At 35.0% G+C, this 15,334-nt stretch overlaps 1 protein-coding gene across 6 annotated transcripts in view; it reads right to left on the bottom strand.

The window, feature by feature from the left end:
* The window catches only part of Ube2q2 (ubiquitin conjugating enzyme E2 Q2), a 59,300-nt gene that overhangs the window by 39,590 nt on the left and 4,376 nt on the right, over positions 1–15,334 (bottom strand). For 3 of the 6 annotated variants that reach the window (XR_007343934.1, XM_048793586.1, XM_015480368.2), the window contains exons 2-3: positions 6,003–6,104; positions 661–765 (exon numbers count right to left, since the gene is read on the bottom strand). Coding sequence is in view for 3 of the 6 variants with exons in the window: in XM_048793586.1 (XP_048649543.1) it covers positions 661–690 (30 nt within the window). In the remaining 3 variants the exon portion in view is untranslated. Of the gene's footprint in view, positions 1–660; positions 766–6,002; positions 6,105–11,624; positions 11,644–15,334 lie in introns of those variants that run through there. The other 3 variants (XM_048793584.1, XM_048793585.1, XM_048793583.1) reach the window with 2 other exon arrangements.

The raw sequence follows: 15,334 nt of genomic DNA, 5'->3' as shown, positions 1-15,334 counted from the left end.
TGGGGGGGGGGGGGGGGGGGGAGATACTGGGGATTGAACCCAGAGGCTCTTTACCACTGAATTATATCCCAGCCCTTTTTTATTTTTTATTTATTTTTTTTAATTTTCAGACAGAGTCTCACTAATTTGCTGAGGCTGGCCTTGAATTATAATTCTCATATGCATTACTATGTCTGGCTGAGCTACTAGAAATTCCTGTTGCTTAAAGAAAATAACATTTGGGTTGGGCCTTAAGAAATACAGATAGATAAAAAAATTAAAAGGGGCGGGTATGTAGTTCAGTGGTAGAGCATCCCTGGGTTCAAGTCCCAGTACCACCAAAAGAGAAAAGCACAGATGGACTTAATGAGATGGCATCCTAGTGAAGGTATTAAAATAAGCAAAGGCATACAAACAAGAAAGAAATACTTATAGAACCCAAAAATATTAACAACAAAACAGTGGGGTAGGAGGGCAGTTGCTTGCCTATGAGTTAAATTCAAGCAGCTCCAAGCAATGAAAAGTATATTTTTAGTACCTTAAAAAAAAAAAAGGCAATTTAATAGGAACATAAAAAATTCTAAATAAGCTGTTCAGTAATAAAAAGATAAACCATCCTAGTTTACTTCTGATTGAGACAATTTATTTCAGCTCTTGAACACTAGAGAATTTTTACTTTACCTGACCCGTGGGTAGTGGTTGATCTAGCATCTCAACATCCAGGTGCTTAGGAAGGTTATATAATCTGCAGAGTTCACATATCAACCACTTCAATTGCTGACGAAGCTACAAAACACATTTCAGTAAATAAGCATTGTGTTAAAGAGCCCTTAGAAGACATGAATAATGCTATAACTACTGTAATCAATCCAGAATGAGAAGGTTGTTACTGCCCAACTGCAGCCTATGGACAGAATATAGTCTTTAAAATATTTTTAAGGGCTGCTCATGTAAAAATGTTAGCATAAATACAAAAACAAAAAAAGTAGATATGGTTTAGGTACCATAACTGATCCCTAATAGAATGACATCGACAAAAAGGCAGAAGAAGGGAGTTCCAGACCTTGCTCATTTTCTAACTGCTAACTTTTCTCAGAAATTTACAACTTCAGACAATAAAACATTAATGCATTAACAAGGCCACAAAAAATAGAGGGAGTGTTTATATATGAATTTTAAAATTATACATACCAGAGTCATATTCATTTAAAAGTACAGAAGCAAATGTAATCTAGTAGACAGAGCCTTGGAATATAGATGACTTTGAATATGGTATCTAACTCCCTGGGTTTGAATCTCCCATGTATAAAACAAAGCAACGAAAATGTTCTCAGAATGGAAAAGATTAAATGAAATTTTCTTTGAAAACACTTGCTGTTTAGTAGGCTCTTAAGTGCCTGTCAGGGGAAAAAAAAAATCACTAGGAAAACTGCCAAGAATACCTCCTTAAATTTCCATTTTTAAATCCAGATTATTTGGTAAGCACATTAACTTTAATCAAGCAAGTTAAAGTATGTGCACAAACATGTTTTTCGTTGTTTAAATTTTTTTCAATATTTAAGTTAAACAACTGCAATTGAAGAATGGTCAATACCTGGTAGGCTCAGAGGGGAGCTAAAAGACAACTTACTTCACTTGTTCAGAACTAGTTCCCTGGGTGTATCTGACCAATAAAAGATGCAGAGGAAGAAACAGGTTTATGAAAGACTAAGAAAGCAGGGCTGGGATTGTAGCTCAATGGTAGAGCGCTTGTCTCACACACGTGAGGCCCTGGGTTTGATCCTCGGCACCACGTAAAAATAAATACATAAATAAAAATAAAGATTTTTGTGTCCATCCACAACTAAAAAAAAATATTTTAAAAAAATGACTAAGAAAGCAGACAGAATTAGAATGGGTTAAACCAAGTAAAAAAAACCCTTTCCATAGTGGACAGAGAAGCAAGTGGAAATGAAGAAGGCTAAATACTAAATTAGGATCAAACAAAAATCCTCATGCTTAAAAGGAAGCAAAAGCCCCAATACGGGTTTGTTATCTATCCAATAAGTTCTATTTTATATTAAGTACACAAATGAAGATGAGGCAGGGTGAACAGGAATATAGCCCTGGACGCTCAGACCCCCAGCACAGAAGCAGGTATGGGAGCATATGGGAGAGACAGCAGGACAGTGGAGTCTGACCAAGCAATAAGAAAAACAGGGTAGTACCTCTTTAAGGAATTTCTCTACCCAACCTGGAACCCTTCCCCCCACAGAATGTTTGAGGGATAGGGGAAGAAACTAAGATCATAGGGAAGGATTTAAGAAATTCAGAAGCCTGACTGACAGGTCTTCAAAACTTATTTTGGGGGTTTAGAGAACAGAGGTATTAAAAAATGCTCTAAGATATTCCCAGGTTCAGGTACAGTGTCCAGTTTCATTACTTCATTTTGTCCCAATCACAATCAAAATGAGAATTAAGAAAAAATATGACAGGGTGGTAGAGTACTAGGCAATAGATGAGTGTAAACTGAGATGTGATCATTTTAAAACACTTGTGGCACATCTGAGATTCCCTGGACATATATGATATATACGTATGGATTTAAAACTCTGGAGATAATTTTTAGCTAGAGATAGAAATTTAGAAATCCCTAGACTATATATAGGTCATGACTTAAATAATGAGAGTAGAAGAGATTACTCACAAAAATCACAGAATGAAAACAGAAGAGTCATACCAAGAAAAACAGCTCAGAGAAGATCAAAGGAAGAAAATAAGAACAGGAGACAGTGATCTGTCAAAAGTCCCCATTAGATTATCAATTCTCAGAGGACAGAAACATGCCTTGTCTTTTTATAACCACGACTTATCACAAAGTCTTGCATAAAAGCCAATCAATATTTTTTAAAAATATTTTTCTATGTTCAATTAACAGCTTCCTGTATTTATCCAGGAAAAAAAAAAAAGATAAAACCAGCATACAGACTTTTTACAACACTGTATATAAAAGGGAGAGGATACATAGACTGTTCCTTGCATTTTTCACTTAATATATCTTGGAACTTTCATATCTCTAACAGAAAGACTGGCTGCATTCTTTTTTAACTACAACAGAATATTCTATTATACACCTATACACAATTTTTTTTTATTTTACGAACTGTTGGTGACACTACGTAATAAATGTTTATTGAATGGAAGAATATTTCAACAAAGGAATAATCAACAATATCAAAATGCTACAGAGGGGGCAATTTGGAAACTAAAAATGGAGCCATGAAATCAGACAACTAGAAGATAAATTTTAGTCCCACAATGAAAGCAGAATCCAGATTTGAGTTTGGTGACTTAAAAGTGAAAATATAAAGCTTATTCTCTCTAGAAACCAGGCAAAAAATGAAAGGTTTTTTTTCCCCCTTCATGTAAATGTTTGATTTTTAAAATAAAATTTAGCCCAATTTTATATCCATTTTATTTAACTGTATGAGCATTTTTTTTGGGGGGGGGGGAGGCGGGGGAGGGGGGTCCTACCAGGGGATTGAACTCAGGGGCACTCAACCACTGAGCCACATCCCCAACCTTATTTGGTATTTTATCTAGAGACAAGGTCTCACTGAGTGCTTAGCACCTTGCCATTGCTGAGGCTGGCTTTGAACTTGTGATTCTCCTTCCTCAGCCTCCTGAGCTGCTGGGATTACAGGCGTGCACCACCACGCCCGGCTGTATGAGCTTTTTTGATATAACATTTTAGACACTGAAAAATAACTGCAATCATTCCTGCTATAGAAGTAGTATCCTCATTTTCAGAGGCAACCTCCTAAAAGGTGGTGCTAACAACAGGGTTATATCTAGCACTCTGTCCATTATCATAACCCTGTGCCAGAGATGTGAACATGTTTCTATCTTTTAATTTTTACCCCTTACCTTTCATGGCTCTCCAAACCAACCTTAATTTTTAAAATATTTTCAAACTGATGTCCTTTTGTTCTTAAAAACAGATGTGTTTAAACCACCTATAGCTTATTTTGACAAAAATCTAAGTTAAAGACACTAATATTCCAAATAATCAGGTCTCTCAAAACTATCTATAATCTATTCTTTATTGATTTAAAATACCACGGGGGGCTGAGGCTGTAGCTCAGTGGTAGAGTGCTTGCCTTACAGGTGTGAGGCCCTGGGTTCGATCCTCAGCACCACATAAAAATAAATAAATAATAAATAATGATATTTAAAAAATAAAATAAATAAAATACCACGGGCTGGGGTTGTGGCTCAGAGGCAAAGCACTTGTCTAGCATGTGTGAGGTACTGGGTTCGATTCTCAGCCCCACATATAAATTAAATAAAGGTCCACTGACAACTAAAAAAAAATATTTTAATAAAATACCACATTTACCTTAAATTCTCATCTGCATGACTATTTCTAAATTTCTTCTGACACATCCAGTGCCAGTACACAATATTTTATTTAATATTTGAAAGCGCAGGTTATCTTACTACCTGTTTAAAATTTTTATTTTTTATTATTTGCTCTTCATAACAAACTTCAGAGCCATTCTGTGAAGTTCCAAAAATAAATCTGTTGGGAGTTTTACCGGTGATGCATTAAGATTTATAAATTAATATGAAGACATAGGGGTAAGTGACATATTTATAACATAGGAGACTGCCCTTCCAGGAACATAGTGCCCAGTCTTTATTTCACTCAGCAAAATTTTGGAGCTTTATTGATACAAGCCCTGAACATCTGAGTTTATTCCTAGATGTTTTAATTGTTGTTGTAATTATCAATAAAATAGTATTATATTTGCTATCTGATAAAATAGATTTTAATAAAATAGATTTTATAAAATAGATTTTAATCAATCATCTTAAAAATTTTCAGTTGATTCCTTTAGATTTTTTGGTAAACGATCATATCACACACAATGATGGGTAATTTTCTATAGGACTTTATGACATCATGGGAAAACATGATAATGTCTAAAAAGAAAACCAAAGAATATGACCTCAATTATTTAAACATATGTATAGGGGTATATATATTTTACTAGCAAAGAAAAAAAATTGGTAGAAAATAGTCATATCATTAATGGTCATATTAGGTAAAGAAATTAAGGGAGATTTTAATCTTCCTGGTTTTGCTTGACTGTATTTTACCAGTTTTCTCACAATGGACACTTATGAATTTATAATCAAAGAATAAAAATGTTTTTAAATTTTTATAAAATGAAGATACATTTCTTCACACGGTAGTCCTCCCTTGTCCCCAGTTTTGCTTTCTGCAGTTCAAGTGACTTGGATCAAAACGATCTGAAAATGCTTAATGGAAAATTTCAGAAGTAAACAACTCATAAGCTTTAAATAACTTTTATTACAGTGTATTGTTATAATTGTTCCATTTAATTATTTTTTATTAATCTTACTGTACCTAACTTATAAATTAAACTTTATCTAGGTACATTTATATATATATATATAAACCATATATATATATAAAACACAGCATATTAGGGTTAAGTACTATCCACAGATTTATGCATCTACTGATAAGGGGGTACTGCTATTTAAAAAAAAAAAAAAAAAAAAAACTTCTATTTGAATATCTTTGGCTTTTGTTGCAGGCTATTGACCCTTGACAGAAAAAGCAATTCCTTAACACTAGTATTTGCCTCATTCTATCATTATTCCTTCACATCTGCATTAGCATTTTTCCCTTTTCTACTCCCCACCTTAGCTAGTAGTCTTTACCAAAAATGCTTGTTTGATTTAACGTGAGGATGCTGGGAAAAGAAATTTCTAATTCCTAACCTAAAGCAAGGCTATTCTTGGGGCAAATTTAAGAAGAAATAAACCAGCCAACCAACCAAGCAGGTAGTAAATACATCCTGAAGAACTTAAAAACTTAAAAAACACACACACCCACACCTTGGTATTTGACCCCTGTATTATGATTATCAATCATTAATCATTATGATTACCTCTTAACACAGAAGTTCATGAGAAAAAAAAATAAAGTAGGTTCTGACTTATATTCTCACCGTGTTGTTGTTCTTAGTATCTTCTAGACGTTCCAGAACTGATGTCAGAGTTGGGTCATCAGAGTCCACAAACCATATTGGTGAAGAAGATGGGTAAGATTCCTGTTATAGAAATACCTATGTAAAACACATTTACATACAGACTAATCCAGATATGCAATAAATCATATCACTGAATGGCAAAATGTCAAGTGAAATGTATACGGGGAAGAAGTAACACATTTAAATCCATGGGGGATAATCAAATTTCCTTTTATGGAATTTAAAAAGCAAATAAAGTTTTATAGTTCAATCTTGCCTATCCCAAGCCACACAATTCGTTAAGTCTAAAAATAAGACAGAAGTACTTTCCCCAGCAACCAACATGAACAAGTGAATACACTGTAAAACTTAAAGTTTTTCAAAAGTAAATACAAAAGGTATTCAAGCAAGGAAACAGGCTTCCCTCCTTTACAAAGAAAGGTCTATCCTTGCTTGGATTCTCCAGCTTTCACCTTTTTCCAGGGCTTTAAAATCTGGAATCATAATAAAGCACTCAAATAACAAAAAATGTTTCTTAAAAGTACAGTTTATAGGGCTGGGGTTGTGGCTCAGTGGTAGAACACTTGCCTCCCATGCGTGAGGCACTGAGTTCAAACCTCAGCACCACATAAAAATGAAAGATATTGTGTCTACCTACAACTAAAAAATAAATATTAAAAAAGCACAGTTTATAGATTTAAACTGTACTACTTTTACCTTTTAATCTAAAAGAGATCTAATTCTGAATTCTTAAAATAAAGCCAGGGAAAACATGTCTCTAAATCCTTGCGAAATACTTTTGTTTTTCAGGATCTTTTACTCACTCTTGACTTCTGAGTTGTGTTAACTACAGAAGTTACTTTGAGATTTCCCCCCACTTAAAAAAAAAAAAATCTAAAATTTATCCCATTTAATTTTGCCTTTTTCCAAATAATTTTCCATTCCTTTTTAAACTAACACAGAAGGTTACTTCTAAAGAAACAGATTTATTAAATGAAATTAAGATTACTTCTTAAATATAGCAGGTGTTACAAGGCAGAATGAACAGCAACACAGAGCTTTCACAGTGGACATTAAACTTTCAATTGCCTCAGGAGTTCAATTGCCTTTTGGGACAGTCATTCTCTTTGTATAGCCACAGTTATGTTCACAATGATGCTCTTGAGCTCTATCGAAGGCAGCTTTTAAGATGACCCAAATAATCCTCACCTCTTGTAAAATTCCCTCCCCTGGACTTAGTGGTTCACTTCTATCAAACAGAATACAGCAAAAGTAATGAGATGTCACTTCTGAAATTGGGTTACAAAAAGATACCATCTATCTTGCTCATCTCTCTTGTTCTTCCACTGACTGCTCTGATGAAAACCAACTGCCATGTGGTGAGCTGTCCTATGGAGAGGCCCACATTGGCAAGGAAATGAAACACAAACATTTCTGACCAATAATAGCAGTTAAACCAAGGCACTTAAATTAGTCCAACACCCTGTGAGAAGATGGATCCTGCCATGAACTCCAAGAATAAGCCTGGAGGTGAATCCTCTCACCTGTCCAGCCTTAGATGCCTATGGCCTCTGCCAACAACTTCACTGCCCCATGAAAGACATTAAGCCAGTAAGCCCAAGGTAAGCTGTACAGATTCTTAACTCACAGAAAACTGTGAGAGAACATTTGTTGTTTTAAACTGCTGGGGTTTTTTGTTACAAACCAATGTATCTATTGCTAATTCAAATACCATAAATTTCTAATATTTCATTCTATCACACAAACCAACTAAAATTTAAAGAATTTTGCACAAAGAACCATTGCTTTGAGAACTATAAGCTCAATTATAACATAGCTGAAACCACACAATCTGAATATTTTTAAAAGCATTTTACCAAATATTCTTAAAAAAAAAATTACTGAAACAGGACACGATTAATGGTACCTAGTACACCCGTTTGTTAACGGTTTATTTTTGTGTTCCCATTCCTTTCTTACTGTGTCCCAAATATCTTTACAGGAAAAGGTAAACTATCTTTATAATCAATCCTGTTTTAAGGAAAACCACTTAGTATTGCCTCTTGGGAACATGCTGTGTAGACACAAATTTTTACTGTTTTAGTTTTGTATTTACTTTAGCCTTTGAAAAACAAAGCAAGACTAGACTTAGAACTTCAAAGTATAAGCGGGAGCTGGAGCTCAGTGGTAGAGCACTTGCTAAGCACGTGTGAGACACTGGTTCAATCCTCAAACCACAAAAATAAAGGTGTTGTGTCCATCTACAACTAAAAAAAAAAATTTTTTTTTTTAAAAACGAAATTCAATGTATAGATTAGTGTTTGTCTAAAAAACTTCTGCATGAGAAAAACAAGTCCTGAGATTCCTCACAACCATATTAAAAAGAACTGGAAAAATCTTAACAGATCTAAAACCTTTCTTTAACCCTGTACATAAGGTATATAACAGACCTGTGCAATGGTTCTCAAAGTGGGGCGCTCAGACCCCAGGTCTAAAATTTTTTACAAGAATATTAAGATATTGCCATTTTTTTTAAAGAGAGAGAATTTTTTAATATTTATTTTTTAGTTTTCGGTAGACACAACATCTTTATTTTATTTTTATGTGGTGCTGAGGATTGAACCCAGTGCCCCGCACATGCCAGTTGAGCGTGCTACCGCTTGAGCCACATCCCCAGCCCTTAATTGCCATTTTTATGGTAAAGATATTTGCATAAAAGTGCAAATACAGTGGTGGGTAAACCTACTGGTACCTTATCACAAATATAGGCAATGACACCATACTACTAATAGTCATATACTTAAGGTGTTTGAAAGGAAGGAAGGTCAGTTTTGCGTAAGAATGTCTATGATGATGGGCTTGGCTGTAGCTCAGAAGTAGAGCGCTTGCCTTGCACGTGTGAGACCCTGGGTTTGATCCTCAGCACCACATATAAAATAAATGAATAAATATTTATATCTATATATATATATATTTATATATACACACATATATAGGGGTATTTATATTTAAAAAAAGTGATGAAATGGCAAAAAATATTTTTATTAAATCTTGATCCTTAAATATGTTTAGTACGCAGTAATCAAATAGGAAGTATACATGAGCACTCCTACAGAACACTTGAGAAAAAGCACTTGTGTGATGTGAGGTGAACTAACCATGTTAATGAAATACTATTTTTACTTGAAAGGACAGACGACTAACAAACAATTATTATGCTGACTTGGGGCTTTTTTTGGTTTTTGTGGGGTTTGGAGGTATGGAGGATTGAACTCAGGAGCACTTGACCACTAAGCTATATGCCCAGCCCCATTTTGTAGTTTATTTAGAGACAGGGTCTCATGGAGTTGCTTAGCACCTCACTTTTTCTGAGGCTAGCTTTGAACTCACCATCCTCCTGCCTCAGCCTCCCGAGCCACTAGGATTATAGGCCAACTTGGGGTTTTGGCAGACATTTTTCTCAAAAATGAAGAGAGAGATCCTGTCATTTTAAGGAAAACAAAGGACGGTATATATTGCCAAAAATAAAATTCAAGTTTTCAGGCAAAAACTCAGAATTCTGACTTTTATGAACTACTACAAGCCTGTAGCTTCCCAGGAGTACTGCAGTGAGACTGATGGTGATATCATACCAATGAACATAACCTTTTTTTTTTCTCCCTCTGGGTTTTTTATTAGTTGTTCAAAACATGACATAGCTCTTGACATATCATATTTCATACATTTGATTCAAGTGGGTTATGAACTCCCATTTTTCCCCCATATACAGATTGCAGAATCACATCAGTTACACATCCACGTTTTTACATACTAGTGTCTGTTGTATTCTGCTGTCTTTCCTATCCTCTACTATCCCCCCTCCCCTCCCCTCCCATCTTCTCTCTTTACCCCATCTACTGTACTTCATTTCTCTCCCTTGTTTTTTTTCCCCCTTTCCCTTCAGCTCCTCTTATATGTAATTTTGTATAACGATGAGGGTCTCCTTCCATTTCCATGCAATTTCCCTTCTCTCTCCCTTTCCCTCCCACCTCTCATCCCTGTTTAATGTTAATCTTCTTCTCATGCTCTTCCTCTCTGCTCTGTTCTTAGTTGCTCTCCTTATATCAAAGATGACATTTGGCATTTGTTTTTTAGGAATTGGCTAACTTCACTTAGCATAATCTGCTCTAGTGCCATCCATTTCCCTGCAAATGCCATGATTTCGTCATTTTTTAGTGCTGAGTAGTACTCCATTGTGTATAAATGCCACATTTTTTTTATCCATTCACCTATTGAAGGGCATCTAGGTTGGTTCCACAGTCTAGCTATTGTGAATTGTGCTGCTATGAACATCCATGTAGCAGTATCCCTATAGTACGCTCTTTTAAGGTCTTTAGGGAAGAGTCCAAGAAGGGGAATAGCTGGGTCAAATGGTGGTTCCATTCCCAGCTTTCCAAGGAATCTCCATACTGCTTTCCAAATTGGCCGCACCAATTTGCAGTCCCATGAACATAACCTTTTGATAATGTATAATGAAATGTCTCAACACACAGAAAATCTCAATGAACCAATAATTTCTAATAGGGCTGGGGACGTGGCTCAAGCAGTAGCGCGCTCGCCTGGCATGCGTGCGGCCTGGGTTCAATCCTCAGCACCACAAACAAAGATGTTGTGTCCACTGAAAACTAAAAAATAAATATTAAAAAATTCTCTCTCAAAAAAAAAAAAAGAAGAATTTCTAATAGCCAATGCAATAATATCATGAAAGAATAAAAGATCCATTCAAAATTCAAGAAGAACCAAGTTTTGCAGAGTGTCAAAAAATAATATTCACAATTATCTAAAATGACTATTAAAATATTTCTTTTTCCAACCAGGTATCTATGTGATCTGGACTCCATTACAACCAAAACAAGATATCACACCACAATCTGAATATGAAAGTAAATGACAGAGTAGACAAAGAAACTAGGAGGGGAAATTTAAAAAAAAAAGTCTTTGCTATTTTTCTCACTAAAATTTTTTCTTTAGAAAAAATGTTTTTTTCTATAAAAACATTTAACAATATGTATTAAGTTTAACGTTTTAAATATCTCTGTTTAAATTTCTAATGATAAATATCAAGATATAACTGACACAAAAAATTCCTAAGGCCAGGCACAGTTTTTCAAGCCTGTCACCCCAGCAACTTGAGGCTGAAGGATCAGTTTCAAAATAAAAAAAATAAACAGAGGACCAGGCAAGTAGCTTAGTAGTAGGTTCAATCCCAATATAGGAAGAAAAAAAGAAAAACAAGAGAAAAAGAAAACTCCTTGGGCCATCAATACATTTTTTAAAGTATGAAGGAGTTTTTACCCCAAAACTTTTGAGAACTGCTGCCTTCCCCTCATTTCACTTCTACCTATCCCCACAGAACGTCTTCCTTGGAAGAAACCACCTTTCTTCACCAATCTGGTTCCACTGGAGCTGCTTTTTTGCTACCACCTCCCTTGACATAAAACCTCAATAAAAAAACTCTAACAACCTATCCCATTCTCAGTGATGAACTGTCAGGTAGGTGAAGCCAGAAAAATCTGAGACTAAACTTCTCTCCAGACAAGACTACACTTCTTTCTAAGAGACCTGGAGTCACTGGAACAATTTGGCCAGTCAGGGTAGCCAGCATTCATCTTGCCAATACTCGGAGAATACATGGAGTCATACTGCTTCCTGGAGGGCTGTATGTAGGTAGGTAACTATACTTTTGCCGTGACTGAAATTCATTTCATTGAACACTTGATATCATTTTTACCCATCCGATACACAAATGCTAGTACCTGGAAAGACAAAAAAAAATAAAAGTTTCTATATGGTACAACGTACAATATAATTTGTTCCATCTCCAGAAACCAATTCAGCAATATGAACTGAAAGCCACCATTTTTAGGAACATTTCAAAGACATTTCCTATATGCACAAGGATTCAGCTCTAGCTGTTGATGTTCAGAGCAGCAGCCACCTATATATCCAGTATTAGGAGATACAGCTGACTAGAGAGTTTAGTCATAAAACACACAATAATTAAAAGCACACAATAATTAAAGACACTGCAGAGGCCTAAGCTATGACATACCTACAATACTGCTAAATGAAAAAGATTACAAAACAACCTGACATTTTTCAAAAGGGAGAGGGAACATATATAAACATAGCAGAAAAAAAGATGATCACAAGATATTATATCAAAATTCTGATCATGGGGCTGGGGATGTGGCTCAAGCGGTAACACGCTCGCCTGGCATGCTCGGGGGCGCTGGGTTCGATTCTCAGCACCACATAAAATAAAGATGTTGTGTCCACCGAAAACTGAAAAATAAATATTAAAAAATTCTCTCTCTAAAAAAAAAAAGAAATCTGTTCATGTCTTCATCTATCAGGCAATTTTTTTCTAGTTTTGTTTATCTGGTTTCTAAATTTCTTACAACACAAATGTCTTGTTCCCCATATTATAAAATATCCACCACCACCCTTGTACACAATGTTCAGCATAAGCTCATCAAGTTCAAGGCTTGTTCAATATAATATTTAAAAGACAATTTACTTTGAAAGGTATGTAAAATGGTGACAAATACTTAAACCTTTAATATTTTCAATCTCTCATATATATAAACTTTGCAATTTTTACAAGGTTTATCATTTTTCTTGCAAAGATAGTTTTCTAGTTATTCCTCTTTAAAAGGACCTGTGATATGTCAGTTTTTAAACATTATATGGTACTCAAAAATCCCAGGCAGTTTTTCCTGCTGCGAATGTTTAAGCGCTTTCATCAGTAATGAAAATCTGAAAGACAAATACAAGTATCTAATTATTCAAGACCTTTATCTCTCCTCCATTTTACTATTAGTTTTATAGTGATGTTAAGGCTTGTAGAATGAAACTGTCTCTGTCCCCATAAAGTTTACCCATAGCGGACAAACTTTACACAAGTTCATCACTACTACCATCACCTCTATAAAACTGTCCTATTCTGGGCTAACACAACTCAAAGTTAATCATGAAGATCTCTTTACCTGTCCTTGTTTTAGCAGTCTTTTTGTCTTGTCCAGAAATTACATTTTTCTACATAAACCAACCACAGACCAACAACATGTCTACCTCAAGAACCAGCAAAGCTGGCCACCAGAATGCTCAGTTTGGGGCATCTTTCCAAATGGAAGGATACAGCTACCTCTAAGGATTTTGTAATTTTTTGAAAACCAATGAGCATACTTCTTGTAGGTTCAGAGACACAGCAGTGTTATGGAACACATTACCTTCACATTTTGCTGTTCAATAAATGTGGAATGGAGCATAAAGTAAACTGACAGAATTGACTATACAGTACCTTAATAAAATCTTAAATGCTTTGACAACATAAGATACCAAATGTGTGTATGTAGTTGTCTATTAATGACTTTACTACATAAAGGATAAAGTAATAACTGTGAGCCCACAAAAGCAGAGTAAAAAAATCTAACAAAGAAAAGTGCATACATACCTTAGTGATTTTTAAAATATGCTTAAATATTCAAAGACAGGAAGCAAATTACAGTTACTCAGAACATCATTCTTAAGTGAAATTTGGCAGAGAAAACAATGGTGCTGAAAAGGATTTGAACCACCTAAGCTACAGAAACCCAGTGAAAGGCTTCCATGGTTCTTCTGACTAGCCATCATCTTTCAGAATGATCTTTGGAAGATAATCCAAACCGCTGTTACAAAAACCTTGGGGGAAAGCCCTGTTTTATTACTCTCCAGTAATGCTTTGCATTTAGTAATGAGTATTTCAATTCAATTTTCCACCCCTCAACTACCTAACATTTACCTAATACTATAATCCTCCAGGTCTAAGTTTAGCCAAAACAACAACAACAAAAACGCAAGTTACTAAAAGACACACCACTCATGAAAGGGAAACCCAAGTTTCTTCTTCACATATCCCTTTCTTTCAAGGAAAAAAAAAAAATAGGGAAGGGGGAGAATAGATGAATTTGGCCCTATATTATAAACTGATCAGATAAATGAGAAAACAATGATTCTGGATTGAAAGTACCATGTGAGAGCTTAAGACAGTCCTGATAACTGTAAATGTTTCTCTCAGAGTTTAATTTGGAAAGGTAACCTGTCCCAGGAGGAAAAACCAAAGAAAGGTCTTAGACTCCTTAGTCAAGATTAGTTCATTATTTCCTTTGTACAACTTGGGTGGGACTACTTTTTAATCAGTGTAAAAACCAGAAAAACAGGGGCCGGGGTTGTGGCTCAGCAGTAGAGCGATCGTCTAGCACATGCGAGTCACTGGGGGTTTGATCCTCAGCACCACATAAAAATAAATAAAATAAAGGCATTATGTCCAACTACAACTAAAAAAAAATTTTTAAAAAAACAGAAAGTCAAAATGAAGGTCAACAGCATTGCCTTACTTCCCATAAAAAGCTGTCATAATAAAGCAATTTCAAAATAAAGTGTTATTCAGACACAAATGACACCATCACTTTCATATTTGTACAGTATAACTGCCAAAGAGGTTCCCTATATATCTCTTCTAGGGCAAAAAGTATTATCTACTTTATGAAGAAACACAGCAAAAGAAGTGATTTGCTTTTTTAGGTCCTAACTACTAAATAAAAACTAGTATGAGCGTAAGCGTGGGCGCGCACACACACCCTACGCTTACATATTCCAATTTAGTGTCTTGCTGTTGGAGGAAGGGCTTTTTGGCAAATAGAAATGTAAGTAGCTAAACAAAGAAATATTCCACCAAAATACTGTGGTAAATAGCCACTCGTGCAGAAAAAATAATGCTATGCAAATAATATAAAAATGAAGTTTCATTTGTTTATCTGGGTTTTTTGGGGTTTTTTTTTGGGGGGGGGGTTAACTCTAAAACAACAAATCCCTACCAAGAGTTCCCAGATGCTAAGTCCATAAAAGGAGTTGTCAGCTTATGTTAAATACTTCAAAAGGACTAAAAGAAAGTTATACACAAATTCCCAATAAGGCTGCATAGGTTATTAAAACAAGCTGCTTTGCTTTTTAGATGTGATCATAGCAACTGGATATTAGCACTGACTGGTAATTTGCCTTATTGTCTGAAAATGCAAAAACAATATTTAAGTATGTATAGCAGACAATCTTTCATGAGTTTACAGAAAACAATAAGAAAGACTCCTTGTGGTTGTAAAGAGCACTCTTTTCCCTTGATATTCAAATCAGGACAAATTTATAAAACAAGAAAAAAAAAGAATAGGTCAATTCCCTTGGCCTACAGAGTAGAACATCTACTATATATATATAGTTTTTTTATATATATATAT

Source organism: Marmota marmota, unplaced genomic scaffold (genome assembly GCF_001458135.2).
Source record: "Marmota marmota marmota unplaced genomic scaffold, marMar, whole genome shotgun sequence".
NCBI classification, from domain to species: Eukaryota; Metazoa; Chordata; class Mammalia; order Rodentia; family Sciuridae; genus Marmota; species Marmota marmota.
The sequence above is the reverse complement of the archived record's forward strand: the minus strand, read 5'-3'. Positions and strand labels throughout refer to the sequence as shown.